This window comes from Sapajus apella, unplaced genomic scaffold (genome assembly GCF_009761245.1).
Source record: "Sapajus apella isolate SASKATOON/1434 unplaced genomic scaffold, GSC_monkey_1.0 scaffold42, whole genome shotgun sequence".
NCBI lineage: Eukaryota > Metazoa > Chordata > Mammalia > Primates > Cebidae > Sapajus > Sapajus apella.
The window spans coordinates 14,882,027-14,905,274 of NW_022436982.1; the positions used below are offsets into that span (position 1 = coordinate 14,882,027).

Consider the following 23,248-nt stretch of genomic DNA (forward strand, 5'->3'; position numbering starts at 1 on the left):
AGGCTGAAGGCCATGGCAAGGGTGAGGGATAGGTTCGACTGGAATGAAGGAATTATCTGAGAGAGAAATAGGATGAAAGGATGGATGGAAAGGCTAGGTCTGAATAGCAAAGAGCCTTGAATGTCAGGTTAAAATATTTTAAATGATTAAGCATGCCATTTTCCCATGCCAGCTCCTATTATACACGGGTAGTAGAAGATGGAGAAGTAACTTTTAAACTCTAGTCAATCCCCGAGAATTTTTAAAAGTACTGATGCCTCGTCCTACCCTGAGATCTTGAATTAATTGGTCTTTGTTAGAGTATCTTTTCCTAAACTTCCCAGCTCATTCTATTGTGCAATTGGGACCTTCTTGCTAGATGAAGGAAATGGCCAGTCACGTGCTGCAGAAGCTCAGGGCCAGGTAGACAGAGCAGGTGCCCAGCACATGTAAGCCAAATTAAATCAGCAATATTGGCTTGTACCACAGCCAGCCTGATAAGCCCCTGCTTTACTAGAGTCAGCTCTATAACATGCAGTTGGCCACATGGTTTCCAATAAAAGAAATCACTTCTGCCTGCCCTCGTCTAATGCTGGAAAAGCCCATGATGCTCATTGCAATATTGCATCTGTTTATGAATGTGGGCATTTATAGATTTTTCTCTCACTGTTGCTTTAACATGACCATTTACAAGGGGTTATACAATTTGCCTGCTGCCTGGTTGCCTCTGATCTTCTCTCCTCCTGTGTACTCCTTCTGTTATCCCACTGTGGCCACACTGGCCTTTCTGTTGTTCGTGGAATACTCTAGGCATGCGTGTCTCATGCAGGCAGAACTCTGCTCTGACTCTTTCTGTGCCTGGGATGCTCTCCTCCTTTCTCTCTCCAGACGCGTGAAGGCTCAAGAGCACACATTCATGTCTTTGCTCAAGGACTGCTTTCTCAGTGAGCGCTCTCTGACCTGGTCGGAACGTCCTTCCCACATAGGTACCACCTATCCCTCTTATCCCACTTCATTTTCTTTATGGCACTTATCACCTTCTACCATATGATGCCATTTGCTTCTTTATATGTTTATCCTGCCTCAGCCTCTGGAGTAGTTGGGATTACAGGTGCATGCCACCACGCCCAGCTCATTTTTGTATTTTTAGTAGAGATAGGGTTTCGCCATGTTGGCCAGGATGGTCTCCATCTCTTGACCTCAAGACCTGCCCACCTCACCCTCCCAAAGTGTTGGGATTACAGGTGTGAGCCACCGTGCCTGGATCTCTATGTTTATTTTCTATTTCTCCTACTATAACATCATTCTATGAGAGGAGGGGCTTTTGTCTGTTTTGTCTCTGCTGCCTTCCATGGTGCTGGAAACACGGAATGTACTCAGTAAGAATGTGTCTATTGTATCAGTGTATGGAATACTCTGCCTTATCCTTTGAGCTGTTCCTCTGTTAAAAGCCCCCCAACCCACCAGATTCCCCTTTCAACGAAGAAAGCATTCCCCTCTCCTGTTCCTTTTGACTTCCTGGGCAACCTATAGAGCTTTTCTCACACTCATGGTCGACTTTCTGTCCCTCCTAACACTTCCGAACTGTTCAAAAACTGGGAGAAAGGCACAGGACCGAGCATTTAATAAAGGCTGAGCAGGCAGACATTAAGGAAATGAGCAGGACTTAGCGAACAGAAGCTTTGGACTATCCTCCTCCTTGTAACTACGCTTTCTGCGCTGCACACCTATGTAACTCTCGATTTGTTCTAACATCTCGGCTTGAGTGGTCTGAGTTGTGTCACCACTACTAGGAGGCACGTGAGAGGTTCAGTGAGAAAACCCCCACAAAGCCGATGCCTTTGAAACTCTGTTCGTTCTACGGCTGATGTTTCCCTTCTCATATTAGTCTATTTACCAAGTCCCATTGAAGTTACCTGCTACAGATCCCTGAATTCATCCACTTCCGTCTTTCTTCCCATCTCTGTACTGTATGCCACAGTACTCTACGGTCACCGGGAACACTGCGACACCTTTCTGAACAGGGTACTCTATCCAGCCCCTTCCCCTTAAAAACCATCCTCTACACACCAGCCAGAATAAGCTTTTAAAAGCACAAATCAGACAATCTGTCTCTTGTTTTTAAGCTGGTGAAAATCCCCCACTGCAGTCAGGACAGTGTACACGTCTTCAGTGGCTTACCGAGCTCCAGCAGTTTGTCCATCTCCCTCTTCAGCCTTGTCAAGGCCACTCCCGCTTACCTCTGACCAAAAAGGATCTTGAAAGGTTTTCTCATTCTGTATAACCTCTGCCGGTTCCTCTGCCTGAAGTGCTCATCACCTCTGCTCACCTGGCTAACCTCTTTCCGTCTTCCAATCTTGCTCAAACATGCTTTCTCAAAGTTACCTTGCTCAAGCTGAGACCTGAAGAGCCCCCAGCTCCTCCCCTTTCCATCATGCTCCTCCTACTTGAACTACTTTCCCACCAGACTCTAAGTGCCCCCACTGGAATTACAATGCACAGGACTAGCAGCATCGATTTGTCTGGCTTATTACTGTGTCCTCAGTAGCTAGAACAGTGCCTGGTGTAGTAAATTAGATGCTCAATATACAGTTTTTTAGTTAAATGAATGAGGACTAGGTTTGTCTTTATCTGATTTGCTGTATGCCCTTGGCTCACAGTACAGTGTTTGGCGCATAGCAGACACTTGATAAATACTTCTTGAATAAGTAAATGGACCTACCTTTGGGACAGTGCTTTCCTAGGTCCTTTAACAGGAAATTTCAACTTTGGATATTAATATTTATTCAACTGTTTTCTGATATACCCTCCTACTTTGAGAGGGTTATGTGTCAACACTGTGAGCTCTGCCTTTGGACTCCAGACCTGGGTCCTGTATTCCAACCATAGTTTTTGTACCAGTGTGATACTATTTGTAGGAGTGTCCTAGTCTTAACCTCAGTGTTGGAGAAAGAAGTAATTTTGGAAGGGGCGGATCCAAGATGACCAAATAGGAACAGCTCTGGAGTGCAGTTCCCAGCAAGAACAATGCAGAGGGTGAGTGATCACCACATTTCCAAACGAGTTACTGCTGCCTACAGACCAGGAGATTCCCAGGCTGAAAAGCACCAGGAGTTTCCAGCACAGCTGTTTCAGCCAGCACAGTGGGTCTCCACACAAAAACTCACACAAATCTGGGTGGCTGTTTCAACTGGCACCTGGAACGCCTGGGAGACAGAGTCACCTATTCAACTGAAAACAAGGCGGCCGAAACAGGGAGCCAGGTGATCTGACTCGACGGGTCCCAGCCAACAAAGACCAGTAATCTGAAATGCTCTGGAATGAGAGTTTTGCAGCAAGCACAGCTGGACCCAGGACAGTCCAGCTCTGTTGGGGGAGGGGCATCCACCATAACCAAAGCAGTCCGCCACTACCCAGGCAATCCACTATTACCGAGGCAGTCTGCCATTACTGAGGCAGTCCGCCAATACTGAGGCAGACGGCAATTACTGAGGCAGTTCTAACTAGTTACCTCTATAAACAAAACTGCAAGGAAGTTCACAGCGCAGCTGGGCAGAGACCACGGCAGCTCAGTAATGCCTCTGCTGGCAGACTATGACCAGGCTACCTCCTTGCTGGGCAGGGCAGCTCTGAAAAAAGACAGCAGCATGTCAGGAACTTATAAATAAAACCCCACCATCCCAGGACAGAACATCTGGGAAAAAAGGCGGTTATGAGTTCTGCTGCACCAGACTTAAACGTACCTGCCCAGCAGCTCCGAACAGAACAACAGAGCTCACAGCTCACCACTTGAGCTCCTATAAGGGACCGACTGCTCCTCAAGCAGCTCCCTGAGCCCCGCATGTCCAAAGAGACACCTCATAAAGGAGAGCTCAGGCTGACATCTGGCAGGTAAGAAGCAGCTGACAGTAACCCTTACTGTTCTGCAGCTGCCACAGGTGATCCCCAGGCAAGCAGGATCTGGAGTGGACCTCCAGCAGTCCTACAGCAGAGGGACCTGACTGTTAGAAGGAAAACTAAAATACAGAAAGAAATAATTTCATCATCAACAAAAACGACGCCCACTCAGAGACCCCATCCGAAAGTCACCAGCTACAAATCTACCACAGGTAGATAAATCCACAAAGATGGGAAGAAACCAGTGCAAAAAGGATGAAAACACCCAAAATCAGAATGCCTCTCTGCCACCAAGGGATCACAACTAATCACAGCACAGGAACAAAGCTGGATGGAGAATGAATCTGATGAATTGACAGAAACAGGCTTCAGAAGGTGGGTAATAAGAAACTTCGCTGAGCTAAAAGAACATGTTCTTTCTTTTTTTTTTTTTTTTTTTTTGAGTCTGATCTTATTTATTTGTTACTCAAAAAATCTTATTTCTGACTGGATTCAGATTTAGAAGTAGAAGCTCGCAGAGACGAAAGTCTGCGTCTCTTCGCAATTTGTTCCTGGTGCTTCTCTTTAGCTTCCTTCATTCTCTTGGCCAAAAGTTTAGCATATCCTGCGGCCTCTTCCTTGTTTTTCTTAGTACGCTGCTTCTTCAGAGCAATAGGCCGCCGTTTGTGCTGCAGGACACGTGGAGTAACAAGACGCTGAATCTTGGGTGCTTTAGTCCTAGGTTTCTTACCTTCTTTGTTTAAGGGCTTTCTTACAACATACTGGCGGACATCATCTTCTTTAGAGAGATTGAAAAGTTTGTGGATTCTGCTAGCTCTTTTGGGCCCCAGGCGACAAGGCACAGTGGTATCAGTTAGTCCAGGAATATCCTTCTCTCCTTTTTTTACAATAACCAAGTTGAGAACACTCAGATTAGCATCCACAATGCAACCGTGAGCTGATTTTCTCTTTCTTTCTCCAGTTCTCCTTGGTCTGTAACAGGAATGCCCCTTACTCAGTAGCAGGCGGACACGGCCATGAGTCAAGACACCCTGCTTCATGGGGAAACCTTGTTTGTCGTTCCCACCACTGATTCGGACCACATAACCCTTGCATTCTTCACCCAGAGCGTCAGCAGCAACTTCTGTCACCATACGCTTCTCATAAAAAGTACGAAGTTTGCGTTCATCGTCCACTTCAATGAGTTTCTGGCAGCCAGTGGCTGGGAAGGAGATGTTCAGCTTCATCTTGAAGCAGGTATACACCTTCCAGGCATCACGGAAAAGATAAAAGAACATGTTCTAACCCAATGCAAAGAAACTAAGAACCTTGAGAAAAGGTGTGATGAAATGCTAACAAGAATAAACAGCTTAGAGAAGAGTATAAATGACTTAATGGAGCTGAAAAACACAACACAAAAACTTCGGAAAGCATACACAAGTTTTAACAGCCGAATCAATGAAGCAGAAGAAAGGATATCAGAGATTGAAGATCAATTCAATGAAATAAAACGAGAAAGCAAGATTAGAGAAAAAAGAGTGAAAAGAAATGAACAAGGCCTCCAAGAAATACAGGATTATGTGAAAAGACCTAATCTATGTTTGACAGGTGTATCTGAAAGTGACGGAGAGAATGAATCCAAGCTGGAAAATACTCTTCAGGATATTATCCAGGAGAACTTCCCCAACCTAGCAAGGCAGGCCAATATTCAAGTCCAGGAAATATAGAGAACACCACAACGATATTCCTCAAGAAGAGCAACCCCAAGGCACACAATTGTCAGATTCACCAGGGTTGAAATAAAGGAAAAAATGCTAAAGGCAGCCAGAGAGAAAGGTCGGGTTACCCACAAAGGGAAGCCCATCAGACTCACGGCAGATCTCTTGGCATAAACCCTACAAGCCAGAAGAGAGTGGGGGCCAATATTCAACATCCTTAAAAAAAAAAAAAAAGAACTTTCAACCTAGAATTTCATATCCAGTGAAACTGAGCTTCATAAGTGAAGGAGAAATAAAATCCTTCTTTTTTTTTTTTTTTTTTCCTGAGACGGAGTTTCGCTCTTGTTACCCAGGCTGGAGTGCAATGGCGCGATCTCGGCTCACCACAACCTCCGCCTCCTGGGCTCAGGCAATTCTCCTGCCTCAGCCTCCTGAGTAGCTGGGATTACAGGCACGCGCCACCATGCCCAGCCAATTTTTTGTAGTTTTAGTAGAGATGGGGTTTCACCATGTTGACCAGGATGGTTTCGATCTCTTGACCTCGTGATCCACCCGCCTCGGCCTCCCAAAGTGCTGGGATTACAGGCTTGAGCCACTGCGCCCGGCCATAAAATCCTTTAGGAACAAGCAATTGCTGAGAGATTTTGTCACCACCAGGTCTGCCATACAAGAGCTCCTGAAAGAAGCACTAAACATGGAAAGGAACAACCAGTATCAGCCATTCCAAACATATACCAAATGGTAAAAAACATCGACACAATGAAGAAACTGTGTCAACTAATGGGCAAAACAACCAGCTAGCATCAAAATGGTAGGATTAAATTCACACATAACAATTTTAGCCTTAAATGTAAATAGGCTAAATGCCCCAATCAAAAGACACAGACTGCCAAATTGGATAAAAAGTAAAATCCCATTGGTGTGCTATATCCAGGAAACCCATTTCACATGGAATGACACACATAGGCACAAAATAAAGGGATGGAGGAAGATTTAGCAAGGAAATGGAGAGCAAAAACAAGCAGGAGTTGCAATCCTAGTCTTGATAAAATATACTTTAAACCAACAAAGATCAAAAGAGACAAAGAAGGGTATTACATAATGGTAAAAGGATCAACGCAACAAGAAGAGCTAACAATCCTAAATATATATGCACCCAATACAGGAGCACCCAGTTTCATAAAGCAAGTTCTTAATGCCCTATAAAGAGGCTTAGACTCCCACACAATAATGGTGGGAAACTTTAAAACTCCACTGTCAATATTAGATCGACGAGACAAAAAATTAACAAGGATATCCAGGACTTGAACTCAGATCGGGACCAAACAAATCTAATAGACATCTACAGAACTCTCCACCCCAAATCCACAGAATATACATTCTTCTCAGCACTGCATTGCACCTACTCTAAAACTGACCACATAATTGGAAGTAAATCACTCCTCAGCAAATGCAAAAGAATGGAAATCATAACAGTCTCTCAGACCACAGTGCAATCAAATTACAACTCAGGATTAAGAAACTAAGAATTGCACAACTTCATGGAAACTGAACAACTGGCTCTTGAATGTTGACTGGATAAACAATGAAATGGAAATAATGATGTTCTTCGAAACCAACAAGAACAAAGACACAACGTACCAGAATCTCTGGGACACATTTAAAGCAGTGTCTACAGGGAAATTTATAGCAATAAATGCCGACATAAGAAGCAAGGAAAGATCTAAAATCGACACCCTATCATCAAAATTGAAAGAGCTAGAGGAGTAAGATCAAAACAATACAAAAGCTAGCAGAAGACAAGAAATAACTAAGATCAGAGCAGAACTGAAGGAGACAGAGACACAAAAATCTTTCAAAAAATCAATAAATCCAGGAGCTGGCTTTTTGAAAAGATCAACAAAATAGACAGACTGCTAGCCAGATTAATAAAAAAAGAGAGAAGAATCAAATAGATGCAATAAAAAATGATAAAGGGGATATCACCACTAATTACACAGAAATATAAACTACCATCAGAGATTACTACAAACAACTCAATGCATATAAACCAGTAAACCTGGAAGAAATGGATAAATTTCTGGATGCTTGCATCCTCCCAAGCCTAAACCAGGAAGAAGTCGAAACCCTGAGTAGACCAATAACAAGGGCTGAAGTTGAGGCAGCAATTAATAGCCTACCAACCAAAAAATGCCCAGGTCCAGATGGGTTCACAGCCAAATTCTACCAGATGTACAAAGAGGAGCTGGTACCACTCCTTCTGCAACTATTCCAAACAATCCAAAAAGAGGGAATCCTTCACAAATCATTTTGTGAGACCAACATCATCCTGATACCAAAAGCCAGCAGAGACCCAGCAAGAAAAGAAAACTTGCATCTATGAACATAGATGTAAAAATCTTCAATAAAATACTGGCAAGCTGATTGCAATAGCACATAGAAAAGCTTATCCACCACAATCAAGTAGGCTTCATCCCAGGGATGCAAGGCTGGTTCAACATATGCAAGTCTATAAACGTAATCCACCACATACACAGACCCAAAGACAAAAACCACATGATTATCTCAATAGATGCAGAGAAGGCCTTCAACAAAATTCAACAGCCCTTTATGCTAAAAACTCTCAATAAACTAGGTATTGATGGAACATATCTCAAAATAATAAAAGCTGTTTACAACAAACCCACAGCCAATATCATATTGAATGGGCCAAAACTGGAAGCATTCCCTTTAAAATCTCGCTAGACAATGATGCCCTCTCCCACTCCTATTCAATATAGTATTGGAAGTTCTAGCCAAAGCAATCAGGCAAGAAAAAGAAATAAGGGGTATTCAATTAGGAAAGGAGGAAGTCAAATTGTCTCTGTTTGCAGATGACATGATTGTATATTTAGAAGACTCCATCATCTCAGCCCCAAATCTCCTGAAATGGATAAGCAACTTCAGCAAAGTCTCAGAATAAAAAATCAATGTGCAAAAATCACAAGCATTCCTATACACCAATAACAGACTTAAAGAGAGCCAAATCAAGAATGAACTGCCATTCACAACTGCTACAAAGAGAATAAAATACCTAGGAATACAACTAACAAAGGATGTAAAGGACTTCTTCAAGGAGAAGTACAAACCACTGCTCAACAAAATAAGAGAGGACACAAACAGATGGAGAAACATTCCATCCTCATGGTTAGTAAGAATCAATATAGTAAAATGGCCATACTGCCCAAAGTAACTTATAGATTCAATGCTATCCCCATCAAGCTACCAATGACCTTCTTCACAGAACTGGAAAAAGCCACCTTAAACTTCATATGGAATCACAAGAGAGCCCAGATAGCCAAGTCAATTCTAAGCAAAAAGAACAAAGCTGGAGGTATCACACTACCTGACTTCAAACTATACTAGAAGGCTACAGTAATCAAAACAGCATGGTACTGGTACCAAAACAGAGATATAGACCAATGGAACAGAACAGAGGCCTCGTAGGCAACGCCACACATCTACAACCATCTGATCTTTGACAGACGTGACAAAAACAAGCAATGGGGAAAGGATTCCCTGTCTAATAAATGGTGTTCAGAAAACTGGCTAGCTATGTGTAGAAAGCAGAAGCTGGACCCCTTCCTGACACCTTACACTAAAATTAACTCCGGATGGATTAAATACTTAAATGTAAGACCTAACACGATAAAAACCCTAGAAGAAAACCTAGGCAAAACCATTCAGGGAATAGGCACAGGCAAGGACTTCATGACTAAAACATCAAAAGCATTGGCAACAAAAGCCAAAATAGACAAATGGGATCCAATTACACTCCAGGGCTTCTGCACAGCAAAAGGAACAATCATTAGAGTGAACCGGCAACCAACAGAATGGGAAAAAATTTTTGCAATTTACCCATCTGACAAAGGACTCATAACCAAAATCTACAAAGAAATAAAACAGGTTTACAAGAAAAAAACAAACCCATTCAAAAGTAGGCAAAGGATATGAACAGACACTTTTCAAAAGAAGACATATTTGAGGCCAGTAAACACGAAAAAATGCTCATCATCACTGGTTATTAGAGAAACGCAAATTAAAACTACATTGAGATACCATCTCACACCAGTTAGAATGGTGATCATTAAAAAATCTGGAGACAACAGATGCTGGAGAGGATGTGGAGAAACAGGAACACTTTTATACTGTTGGTGGGAGCGTACATTAGTTCAACCACTGTGGAAGACAGTGTGGCGATTCCTCAAGCATCTAGAAATAGAAATTCCATTTGACCCAGCAATCCCATTACTGGGTATATACCCAAAGGATTATAAATCGTTCTATTATAAGGACACATGCACACATATGTTCATTGCAGCACTGTTTACAATAGCAAAGACCTGGAATCAACCCAAATGCCCATCGACGATAGACTGGATAGGGAAAATGTGGCATATATACATGATGGAATACTATGCAGCCATAAAAAATGATGGGTTTGAGTCCTTTGTAGGGACATGGATAAGCCTGGAAACCATCATTCTCAGCAAACTGACACAGGAACAGAGAATAAAACACCACATGTTCTCACTCATAGGCGAGTGTTGAACAATGAGAACACATGGACACAGAGAGGGGAGCATCACACACTGAGGTCTGTGGGAGGGGGCTAGGGGAGGAACAGTGGTGGGTAGGGTATTGGGGAAGGATAACATGGGGAGAAATGCCAGATATAGGTGATGGGGATAGAAGCAGCAAACCACATTGCCATGTATGCACCTATGCAACAATCCTGCATGTTCATCACATATACCCCAGAACCTAATATATAAGCTATCAATGACATTCTTCACAGAACTAGAAAAAACTATTTAAAACTTCATATGGAACAGAAAAAAAAAAATCCCGAATAGCCAAAGTAATCCTAAGCAAGAAGAACACAGCTGGAGGCATCATGCTACCCAACTTCAAACTATACTACAGGGCTACAGTAACCAAAAATAATGGTATTGGTAGAAAAACAGACACACAGGCCAGTGGAACAGAATAGAGAACGCAGAAATAAGACCACATACCTATGACTATCTGATCTTTGATAAACCTGACAAAAACAAGCCATGGGGAAAGGATTCCCTGTTCAATAAATGGTGCCAGGACACTGGGTAGCCATATGTAGAAGATTAAAACTGAACCCCTTCCTTACTCCATATAGAAAAACTAACTCCACCTGGTTGAAGACTTAAATGTAAAATCCAAAACTATAAAAGCCCTAGAAGAGAAGCATTGCCATACAGGACATAGGCCCAGGCAAAGATTTCATGAAGATGACACAAAAAGCAATTTGCAACAAAAGCAAAAACTGGCAAACAGTATCTAATTAAAGAGCTCCTGCACAGCAAAATAAACTGTCAACAGAGGAAACAGACAACTTACAGAATGGGAGAAAATTTTTGCAAACTATACATCTGACAAAGGTCTACTATCCAACATTTATAAGAAACCTAGATTTACAAAAAAACACAACCCCATTAAAAAGTGGGCAAAGGACATAAACAGACATTTTTCAAAAGACATACAAGTGTCCAACAATCATATGAAGAAAAGCTCAACATCACTGATTATTAGAGAAATGTAAATCAAAGCTGCAATGAGATACTATCTCACACCACTTAAAATGGCTATTATTAAAAAGCCAAATAATAACAGATGCTGGCAAGGTTGCAGAGAAAAAGGAATGCTTTTGTACTATTGGTGGGAGTGTACATTATTCAACCATTGTGAAAGACAGTGTGGGAATTCCTCAAAGACCTAAAGACAGAAATATCATTCAACCCAGCAATCCCATTATTGGGTATCCCAAAGGAATATAAATCATTCTATTATAAAGACATGTGCACACATATGTTCAGTGCAGCACAATTCACAATAGCAAAGACATGGAATCAACCTAAATGTTCATCAGTGATCGACTGGACAAAAAAAATGTGTTACATATACACCATGGAATACTGTGTAGCCATCAAAAAGAATAAGATCATGTCCTTTGCAAGGACATGGATACAGATGGAGACTATCATCTTTAGCAAACAAATTGAGGAACAGAAAACCAAGTACCTCATGTTCTCACTTACAAGTAGGAGCCAAATGATGAGAACACATGGACACATAAAGGGAAACAAAACACACACTGGGGCCTTTCAGAGGGTAGAGGATGGGAGAAGGGAGACAATCAGGAAAAATAACTAAGGGGTACTAGGCTTTATGCCTGGGTGATGAAATAATCTGTATAACAAATCCCCATAACACAAGTTTACCTATGTAACAAACCTGCACACGCACCCCTGAACTTCATAGTTAAAAAAAAAACAAAGACAAATATCAAAAAATGGTCAAAAGACTTGAATAGGCAATTCACAAATATAAATGACTGATCATAATAAACAAAATTATGAATGTATTTATATCATTTTTTCATACTGTCTTTCATACCATTGCATATTCACCAATTAAAATAGTAAATGTAAAAACTCTTGGTCATATGCAGTCTTGGCAACATTTTGGGTAAATGGGAACTCTCACACAGTGCTGGTAGGCATATAAAATAGGTAAAACTTTGCTGAAGGGCAATTTGACAACATACAACAAAAATCTAAAATATACAATGCCTTTGTCACAACAATTCCACCACTAGGAATTGATCCTAAGTAAATAGGGATGCACACAAGGACTCAGAAATAAAAATATTCATGTCTATTTTTGATACAATAGCAAAATATTATAAAGAACCTAAAAGATCAACATTGGAGAATTTGTTTAATAAGATATGGTATCTCCTACCAATGCACTTATTAAAAATGAATTGTACAAGACTATTTAGAGACATGGAAAGCTGTCTGCTACATACAGACATTAAGTGAAAAAAGTTATGATCAATATACAGAGTATATTTCATTTTAGGCAAAAGGTATGTATAGTATGTATATTAATGTCTATGAAGAAGATATTTGAACTAATTATCTCTGAGTTGGGATTATAGATATTTTTATTATAGATAATTTTTATTGTCTTCCTTCTGCTTCTAATTCATTGCTCTACAATAAAGATATATTGCTCTTATAATAAAACATCCAATAAAAGTTATTTTTTAAAAAATATCAGTGCTAATGCCCTATAAATGATGCTGTGAGAAATATCATTTCTCACAGTCTTAGGTCTTGGTCTTAGTGGCCAAAAAAAATATTAGGAAGTCTTGGGTGTTAGTGGCCAAAAAAAATATTTAGCAGAAGTCTGCAGAAAGGTTTTGGTGCTGCAGGGAGGCCTGAAATGTTGCTGCCCTATAACTGGAGCCCTGCGGGGCACTGCTTGGGTCTGGACCACCACAAAGTGACGGCATGGGCACCAGCCCTGCCCTCCAGAGCAGCTGGCATAGTTTTAGTTTTCCAGCAAAAGGAATAGCTGCAAACAACGATTAAAAAAATTAGCACCTGTCTTGCCTAGGACAATGGGTCCAGCTAGGTTGGGTCCACCTGGCACGGCCGGGCCTCTACTGGGCATGTCTATGTCTAAGCCATGTAGTCAAGAGTGTGAGAGCAACAAACACTTGCTAGTCCCAAGGTTTGATTTTTACAGTTATGGAAAAGTGAGGCCCAGGTGGGCCTGCGCCTGTGTTGCTCAGGCAATGTTCCTTTTGGATAGTTGTAGCAGTGGCTTGAGGTGAAATGACTGCTAGCATGCCTGATAACTAAAATAGCCATTTCTGGAATAATCTCACCTAGTGGGGATCTCAACACTCAAGACTTAATGAAGAAGAATGAGCTCTGATACATGGCTTAAAAAACCCCAGCTCTCCCTTCTCCCCTTACTGCTGTGAAATGTAAAAATCAGGGTTTATGAGTTGCTGTTTCTGTGCCACAGAACCATGAAGTTCTCTAAGACTGATACAGCCAGCTGACCTCATACGGAGTAAACACACACACTGGCATCTCATCACTCACTGGCTACAACAGGGCTGGCGAACAGCTTTCATCCTGTATACATCAGCTATCACCAGGCTTGGTAGGAACATTAAAATTAATTCCAAGGCAGTGCCTGGGCTGAGTGAAAAAGAATGTCATGACTGATTAGGGATGTCTTGGCTGTGTGAGGAGTGATTAACAGTATCTTCGCCACATATTTCCACCTTGGTCTAGAATACCTGTTATCCTCAAAACAGGGTTTCTTCATTAAATCTCTCCCACTATCAATTATTCCCACAGAACATCAAATTAATGCTTCTCACACATTACTTTTAGTATGTCATTCTCTTCTTTAAAAACCCTCTAACGATTTGTTCCCATTCCCCATATAGTACATCTACTTCCTTCATTTTATATTCAAGGCCTCCACAATTTGATGCCATTTACAGTGTTAATGTCTCAGCAACCCTACATAAAACCTCCTCTCCAGCCTCTCTAGCTTATTTCTCATACCCAGAGCACACACTGTGGTCTGAAAGGGCCACCTATAGGAGCCAGGGATGGGAGCCTGTCCAAATGGGAGCAACTGGACTAACAGACTAGCATGAGGTACGAGCTGGGGAAGTTCAGGATGGAGGGAGGGTATTAGTATTGCTGGCGTGAGGGTCTAAGCCAAATCTGAATGGACAAGGACTGGCTGAGCCTTGTTCATTTTGATGGCCTAGTTTCTATCCCAGTATAGGTGCCTGTCATCAGTCTTAAAGCAGTGGCATTTTACAAATGTTTCTGAACAGACATCTGATACATATGTTGCACATTTTTCATCTTGGGGCTCATGGAATCTTCCTTGAATGCCCATTCCTTTTCTTTTCTGCCTATTTGGATCCCACCCATCCTGCAGTATTGAGCTCCAAAGCATCAGAGTGAGGCACTGTCTCCAATAACCTGCTTCTCAGAGTCCTGATACATTACATCATTCTTTCATTCATTTCCACAATTCCATGTGAGTCTCCTAGTTCACTGACATTCATCACTCAAGTCCATTTGGTCCAGGCAGTTCATTGAGGGACTTTATGAATACTGACTCACTGTCTCATTCAAATGGAGCAGTCTGGATGTGGACTGGGATTTTAAGGTGTCTCTTAACTACTAAATTTAAATACCAGTCTAAGGTAACAAAGCACCATAAACTAGCAATGGAATGCAGCAGCATAAAGTACAATAAATTCTTATTGCCCATGGCTAAAATGAAACAAAATATTATTCCAGAATAAGGGAGAATGAAAGTAAAGCTATCATGAAAAAATATGAGCAGGTTAACTTTTCCAGCATGCTAAATGGCACCTGAGTGACCCAAAAAAGTTATTGAACTTGAAAATAAACAGCTGCTGCACACCCTGCTCGTGACCGGGCTATGATGAACAGTTATGAGAATTTCTCTAGTGATGAGTCTAAAACAAAGGAGTGCACAATGCACATCTCATTTGGAATAAATTTACTATTTGTAAGCCAAAGTCAACATACAATTTGAAACTTCTATTAATTTTGATCAACATGACATAGAAAAACTCAGTGCCAAATTTGTATAAATCATGGGCAACAGAATAGGGCTACTTGTTACTTTCCCTGTGTCTTATTTTTACCCAAGTTCACAAACAGAGAAATCAGAAGATTTTTTCCATATGCTGATAAGCTATGAAGATTCTTTACGAGTTTCAGATGATAATGAAAACTGAAGGTCATCTTTCTGTGCTCTAACCCTAAAGGTACTAGGCTCCTGTGTCCGTGTTAAGTCATCACCTATATGACTGGGAACCCCTTGGCCTCCTGTTCCTTGCTAGCTGGTGGGTAAAGGAATACAGACACTTTAAACTTGAGCCACAGGGATAATTCTAGCTATTATTGTCAACATGTGGGATCACACAGAGTGACTGTGAAGATTTTCCCCACTTTGCAGGCCTTGGCTTTTTGTTTTGTTTTATTTTAAAGAGGAGTTTTAGATCTTAGGTCCACAGCACAAGAGGAAGGTACAGAAACTTCTCATATATTCCCTGTCCCTGCACATGTATAGACCTGTATTTTTTCCCTCAGGTCTTTTGAAGGCAGAAGAATTCTTCTCTTCCACCTTGTCCATCTCCGGAGGTCATGTGTGAAGGTTTTTCTGGCATCTCCATGAAGCTGGTGTGGCATCCCTGGACTTTAATGCCCTTGTATAATTCCTGGCTGCCAGAGGGCACTACCCATGTGGAAGGTAACTTGGTGAAGGTTTCCAACGCTAGATAACAGGGAGGTTGTACTTGGTGAAATTAATTCAGCACTTGCCTTGAGGAGTCCATCTGGGTTAGCTTTATGCTATATCTACAGAAACCTGGCCTAAATGGTATAGCCTTTTCCTTTTGGAGGGTGCTGATATTTTATTTTCTCCTCAAAAGTTGATTATTACTCTAGTTTAGGTGGGAAGGGGTTATGGCGGAGTACCGGGGAATGCTTACCAAGAGGAGACGAGAAATAGGAGCTGTTCTTTACTGCTGCATCTTTCTCAAAGTTTCATGAGTCAGTCTGATTGAAAGGATCTGGACTATGGCATTAGCCCAAGAGGATTCAGAAAGGAGCCATGTTGGAATCTAGACAAGCCATAGAGTCCAGACTAACAACTGCATTCACCTCATATGGAAAGTTAGCCAAGTTTCCACTGGTGAGTCTGGATTCTGTAGGCAATTTAGTGATTTCCTGTTGGCCAGCGCCCCCCCCACTGCTGTCTCCCTCCCACCTGCAAGCAGTCACCCATCCATAAATCCTGTCCAGTCCTGGATTTCTGCCTAATGTTTCCAAGGGTTGGACTCACCAAGGAGAGCAGAATTCCCAGGATCCAGGACCAGCTGTGTTCCCAGAGGAGACGTCAGCACTGAAGGAAGGTTTGGTCCAGTGGCTGCGAGCAAGGCCCTGATGTCTTCCAACTGTGTGGGGACTTGGGGGGGATCTGTGAAAAGGCAGATGGCGGATCAGGCAGGTTAAAACACAAGGTTGTGTCGACAGAAACGGAAGACGTGGGTATGTGTGCGCATACGTTTAAGATAGGCATTGCTACTGTTGCCTTTTAACATCACTTTTCCAACAGAGGACTCCCTATCAAGGTGAGTATAAATTTCAAACTTAATACAGGTATTTGATGCCTGAAATAATAAGGTCGGTAAGAGGAAGCAGGCATGCAGATTTCAGGGGTTTCTCACTTTAGACCATTGGGTACCAACAAATTTGAAGATAACTTAAACTATACTATAAAGACACTTTTTAAAAAAGCCAATTTTAGTATTTACTATCTGCCAAGTTCTGTGCTAAATCGATTTCAGTCCATTTTTCATTTAGTCCTAATAACAGTCTTTAGAGTGAGGTACCTTGTTATTGTCCGTACAGAGATACGCCACGGGAATTTCTTAGGTAAAAGGACCCTTTTTTATGAAGCAAAAGGGACAGTTGTGCAGCTGATAAGTTAATTTGCTTTGTGGTCTGGATTTTTATGCCTAAGTAGGATCTAGATAAAGCAGAGCAGGAGAAGAGAGTTGCTATGCAGTGCTTCGCTATTCAGAATCTTACAAGGAATCAGCGCTGAAGTCACTGGAGGTCCCAGTTAACCAATGCGAAAAGTGACTAAAATGCAAAATATATAGTGGCTTGGTTATCGTTCCTGCTGGACAAATAAAGAGGTAAACACCTGCTGAACTTCTCTTGGAAAAGCGGCAGATCCCGATCCCTTTGCCTCTCTTTCTGCACCTCCTGAAGAGCTGCGGTTTACACTCCCAAGGCCAGCTCCCACCTTTTTCTCTAGAACATTTGTTGGAATGGAAGCAGCAGCAGGAGTATTGCTCTTGAAAGGGATGGTCATTTCAGCAGCATTCTGCAAGGGCCCCACTACGTGCCTGGCACCTTGCTATGCACTTGTTAGGGATGGTGAATTAATAAGTCATGATGGTGCCTGATTCTACTTGAGAAACATACCTTCAGTCTTTCTGGCTTTGGCGGACAAAGACCATTGTATAGAGAAAATGATGAACTTGAGATTACATATGTGTGTATATGTGTATGTATGTAGGTGTATGTGTATATATATATGTGAAATATACTTAAAAAACCCCTTTCCATATGGCATAGAGGAAAACATCATGCCTGGGTTCAGGAACCCTCAGTGTGAGCCATGGCTCTGTCATTCACTAATTAGGTCATTTAAATCCTCAGAGTCTTAGTTTTCTCATCTATAAAATGAGGTTCCTTTCCAAGATCTCTTTCTGCTCTGGAATACCATGATTTTAGGAATTGATGGTGGCAGTTTACTCAAAGTGTCCTTCTCTCCTACTCAATATTTCCTCTTGAAACTCAAGAAACCTTTGCTTATTTACTAAGAGCAAAAAAGGGAGGCTACTTTCCATCTTCAAAACAATCAGCTCTTTTTGAACCAAATATTGGTCCCTCCTCATGTCCTTACAGCTTCGACAGTATTTTTCCTCTTCAGTGCGTGTCCGTTTGCTCTTCCCAGGGAAACTGTCAGTTCTCCGGGTGTAGAGGCTAGCACTTAGATTTCTACTAAAACTTTACCAGTGTCTAGCTGACATGGAACTTAATGTCAGCAACATTAAATGGCAACACTTGATGAATATCTGTCCAATGGACTATATGAATACATGGATAAAAGTCTTATCACACTTCAAGTACTCATGGTGCAGATTAAGTCACAGAACTTGGGGTAAAATCTCAGCTTTATCCACAAAATGCCCCCTTTAAAAATTAAGCTATATTTTTGCTGATTAAGAGAAAAGCTTTGATGTTCATAAAGTACCTGTTAAAAGCTAACAAACTTTCATTAATGAAACCAAAAATTGTGATCAAGAAAAACCTTAAACTTAAGAGTCTTAACAATGATTTTTTCCCCATTAAGTTTCATGAAAATGGGGAAGACTTTTTGTTCTTCGAACCCCATGTCCTCTGTTACAGTGTATTAGAACTGGAATGCAGTAAGAACCTGCCTACGGAACATACACACTTCATTGGCAAAGCCACAGTAGCAGCCCTACATCTTAGACTTTCACGTCTGTTAGCAGAGGCAACAGGGAAGGGTTATTAGGGAGGAAAACACTCATTGCTCAGCATCATAATTCAGTGTGGGGCAATATTCCCTGGGCTCTGGGCTCCAGACTAGCAGCTCAGCTGGATGAAACCCAAGGCAAAACAAATGACATCTTTCTCTGAGCCAATTTTCTGTGGCTTCCTAAGATGTCTGGAGGTTTATGCAGCCACCAGTGAGATGAAAGCCTGTTTGGGCCTCTCTGAAATCTGAGTGGGCAGGGTCTAGAGAACCTATGTGAAGGTGTATCTTCAACTCTGGGTGTGAAAACAGAAGTGTAAAGTTTAAATATTTTTCCCCGAGGAGGTCTGTAATGTACGTGTATATATGTATGTGTGACATGTAATTATTATTTCTTACATCTTTCCTTTTTTTCCTTAGAATGACAGCTTTCTCTAGGTGGGAAAGAGCATAATTATTAGAGTGCAGAAGGGTATCCCTAGCCCAGGGGACAAAAAGGATTATGGCTTGCAACTTGGCTGAGTCCAGAACTGGGCAATAATCAGGTGGTGGATGGTGTCCCAGCAATTGTTATTTTTAAGCACCCATTTTATACCAGGAGCCATGCCAGCCTCTTTAATCAGCAATTCTTATGTTTAGGGGTGCATGTGGAGACTTTAGGTGGACCAGACCATAGGCTTCCTGGAATTGTAGGAAAAATTTTACATGTATGCATTTTTCTAGAAAGAGAAATCCATAGTTTCTGATTGTCAAAGAAGTCCTTAATGCAGGAAGAGTTAAAGATAATTGTTTTAATTCTGTTATCTCTGAGATCCCTGATCTCTCAATCTTGTAATCCTTGTTTCTGGAGTCCCCACATAGAGGCCAGTATCTAAGGCTTAGCAGAGTGAAGTAACTTGCCCAAGGCCACACAATTAGTAAATGGTAGAGCCAGGGTTCACGTTCTTGTTTGACTGGCCTTGTTCTATTGAAAGCCCATAAATTGGGAAGAAGTGAAGGAATACCGATTTTACCTTTTATGTCCTTAATTGGATTAAAGACATAGGAGAACATATGTTTTATGTCCTTAATTGGATTAAGGACATAAGGGAACAAAGGATGTAGAGGATGGGTTAGAGAGTCACCCCCAACAGGGTGCACCACAGGCAGCCAGCTTTGAGGTGTTTACCTAGGATCAGCAGCTGGGTGCTCTCAGTCAGCTCTCCATGAACATTGGCCGCCCTGCAGGAGTATACGCCCTGATCTGAGGCTGACACGTTTGTGAGCAGCAAGGAGCCTTCATGCAGATGGTGGGGGGAACCCAGTTTGCTTTTATTCCTGAACCAAGTGACTTCAGCTTCAGGTACTCCTAGGAAGAACAAATATAAACTCATCAGTCAAACACGTTCAGGTGAGCCCAGAGGCATTTACAGCTTCTTGAATCCCCCTTCCCTGAGGCTGCTCTACAGGGCCATCTTCTACCTTGCTTTGGCTAAACTAAATAATGCCCTGGACCTCTCAGTTGTCTCCAGATCTTTTGCCTTTTAAAACTTGCAGCGACGAGGCAGGAAGGAGGAGGCCAGTACCAAGAGGAGGAAACAGGCAGCTGGCACAGGGGACCTGCCAAGGTGGAAGGAGTGTACCTAAATTCTTTGGAGACAGCATATTTGAAAAACACGAGAACCAAATGTATGCACCAGTGAAAATGAAACTACATGAAACAAACATCATGTTGAGTAAGTGATGCCAGACACAAAAGTACATACTATATTATTTCATTTCCATAAGTACAGAAACGAAACCTGGTAACATTAATCTATGCTGTTAGTAGTCAGTGGAATGAATGGGGAGGGGTTGTGACCGAGAAAGGGGACAAGGGGCTTGGCCACTGGTGATGCTGTGTGTCTTGACCTGGGGCTGGTCTGGTGGGAAGTGTTCACTTGGTACCTTTATGCTCTGTGTACATTTCTGTAAAGATATCATAGTTTAATAAAGGGTGAAAAGCTGTACTATGTTAAAATATATGTATGAACTAGACAAATGGAAGCTGCTAGATTCTTACTGGAGTTGACACTCTATGTAGAAAACATGCTTGTATTTTTGGAAGCCAACATGTCTTTTCAGAACAAGAAAACATGAAATGGTAGTATCAGTAGAACCACAGGCAAAGGACAAACGGAAAGTGCTCAACTCTTTCCACAATCCAAGTTGATTTTCTGCGAGAGAGCTGGGGAGATCGTCTGCTGACTTGGGATGGGTTCTCTCTTTGGAAACCAGGCTCTATGTTCTAGGGACAGTGCGAATTCCTCAGGAAGTTTCCTTGAGGTTAACATGCTGGTAAAAGGCCCTGGGAATTTAGGGCAAGCCTTCCTAGATGCTATTTTAGGAGGATCCTATAGGAGGCTGGGCTCTGAGTGTGTTGAGAGATTGAAAGTCTACGGCACTGCTACAAAGGTCTCTAGGGAGCAGAAAGCTCCCTCCCCCACACACCTCAGCCTGCTGCCCAGCTCACAGTTTACCTGTAGAACTCGCTGGCATGTATCCAGAGCATACTTAAAGTGTCAAGAACTGGCTGGATGCAGTGGCTCATGCCTGTAATCCCAGCACTTTGGGAGGCTGAGATGTGTGGATCACAAGGTCAGGAGCTTGAGGCCAGCCTGACCAACATGGTGAAACCCATCTTTACTAAAACTCAAAAATTAGCCAGGTGTGGTGTTACACGCCTGTAATCCCAGCTACTCAGAAGGCTGAGGCAGGGGAATCACTTGAACCCTGGAGGTGGAGGTTACAGTGAGCTGAGATTACACCACTGTACTCTAGCCTGTGTGACACAGCAAGAATGTGTCTTAAAAAAAAAAAAGCGTCAAGTTCTGGGAAATGGGGTCAAAGCCAAGAATGGCCAAGGAACCAGACCTTTAGTATAGTGGTCTAGTGTTTTCCCTAAGACGGGGCTGGCTTTTGCCTTTCGGGCAAGGGCAGTTTGCCCTTAATGGCTAGCCTACTATTGAGGATGTAGAGTCTTCAAGGAGCTGCCTATTTATCTGTTACTTGTCCTTGAAAGTGGAAGGAGAAAGAGGCAGGGCTACCAAAAGCAGGTGGAAACTTGGGGGAATACCACAGCTTTGTCACATCAGAGAGAGGCACACGCTAATCTGGCTCTAATAGCAGGATACTTGATGCTCAAGTGCATGGGAGGGGCCAGGTTGGCATCATCACTACAGATACCTGGAGAAAAGACACAGGTGAGGGGCAGAACAGCTGATTTTTCATCGCAGCACCACTAGGGAGAGCAAGAGCATCAGGATGCCTGTCCATGCCAGCTTGGAATTTGGACCCTGAACTTAGTATTTTTGCATTAAAAAAATCCACAGCATTCAGGAGAAAGGCTCAGAAGTAAGTTGAAGAAAAGCACTTCCAGTTATTTTTCTCCTGAAAGCACAAGGAAAAATGAGGTCCCACAAACCCTTTTTCTTTTCTTTTTTTTTTTTTTTTTTGAGATGGAGCCTCCCCTCTGTCACTCAGGCTGGAGTACAGTGGCATAATCTCAGTTTAGTGCAGCCTCCGCCTCCTGGGTTCCAGTGATTCTCCTGCCTCAGCCTTCCGAGTTACATGGAATTACAGGCATGCGCCACCATCCCCAGCTAATTTTTGTATTTTTAATGGAGATGGGGTGTCATCATGTTGGTGAGGCTGCTCTCGAACTCCTGACAGCAGATGATCCACCTGTCTCAGCCTCCCAAAGGGTTGAGATTACAGGTGTGAGCCACCATGCTGGCCCTGCAAAGCATTTTCTACCAGTATTCATCCTCTTACGCTTGCATTGCTCACACGCAGCACTTACTGCCCACATCTTCCTTAGAGGAGGGCTGTGGGTCACAAACACAGAGAATCAGAGGGAGAGAAAATGAGAGTGAGAGTGACAGGGCATTAGAGGGAGGGAGGAACAGGAGGAGAAGGGAGAGAACCCAGGGATGAAGAGACACCTGGGAGCTATTTCTCACTCCCCCAAGAATTGCTTGCAAGCTTCTTCCATTCCCTTTATGACTGTCTGTCTCACGCCACTCCAAAATTGTGCTCGTTTTGAGAGGACAGGACTGGATATAAAATAAAAGGGCTGAATTCTGTGACAGCAGGGGCTTTCATGGGAGAAATGGAAATGTTCAGAATAGCAGGGTGGAGGAAGAAAACTCCAGTCTCTGTAACCCTGGAACCGTGGATGTGACAGCAGTCCCAAGGGAAGAGAAATTCAAATTCAGTTGGAATCATTCTTTAATCTATTAGCAAACCTCTCATTTAGCACAGCTCTCATTCAAGCACAGATCTGCATTATGAGTTTGCTGAGGCAGGTGTTGTTGCTGGTGCCACATTTTGAGGACTTCCTGCCTGGAACTGTGGGCCTTAGGCAGAGAATGATATTACAGGACAGCCAGTCCTTCCACAACTGGCTCTAACATTACATGTGTAGAATGAGGAAAGAGAAAAAAACAATTGAGGTGTTAGAGGTTTTTTTTTTTTCTTTTTCTCTCAAGAAATGACAATGATGCTTTAGAAAACTTCACCAGCCCTTGAATGTTCCAGAGTCCCTTGAAAAGGTACCAGATACATATGCCTAATACTGACCTTCAGAATACCTCAACATCAGAGTGTACCAAGCCTGCCAAAATGTCCTGAGTGCATTAAAG

General features: G+C 42.3%; 1 protein-coding gene and 1 pseudogene across 2 annotated transcripts in view; both read right to left on the reverse strand.

The window, feature by feature from the left end:
• The window catches only part of ADAMTSL1 (ADAMTS like 1), a 423,754-nt gene that overhangs the window by 58,067 nt on the left and 342,439 nt on the right, over positions 1-23,248 (reverse strand). The window contains 2 exon segments of the mRNA XM_032300230.1: positions 16,356-16,490; positions 19,756-19,935. Of these exon segments, the coding sequence (XP_032156121.1) occupies positions 16,356-16,490; positions 19,756-19,935 (315 nt within the window).
• Positions 4,297-5,136, reverse strand: LOC116566169 (annotated as a pseudogene). Its single transcript, XR_004275770.1, has one exon. The product of XR_004275770.1 is annotated as a 40S ribosomal protein S6 pseudogene (transcript).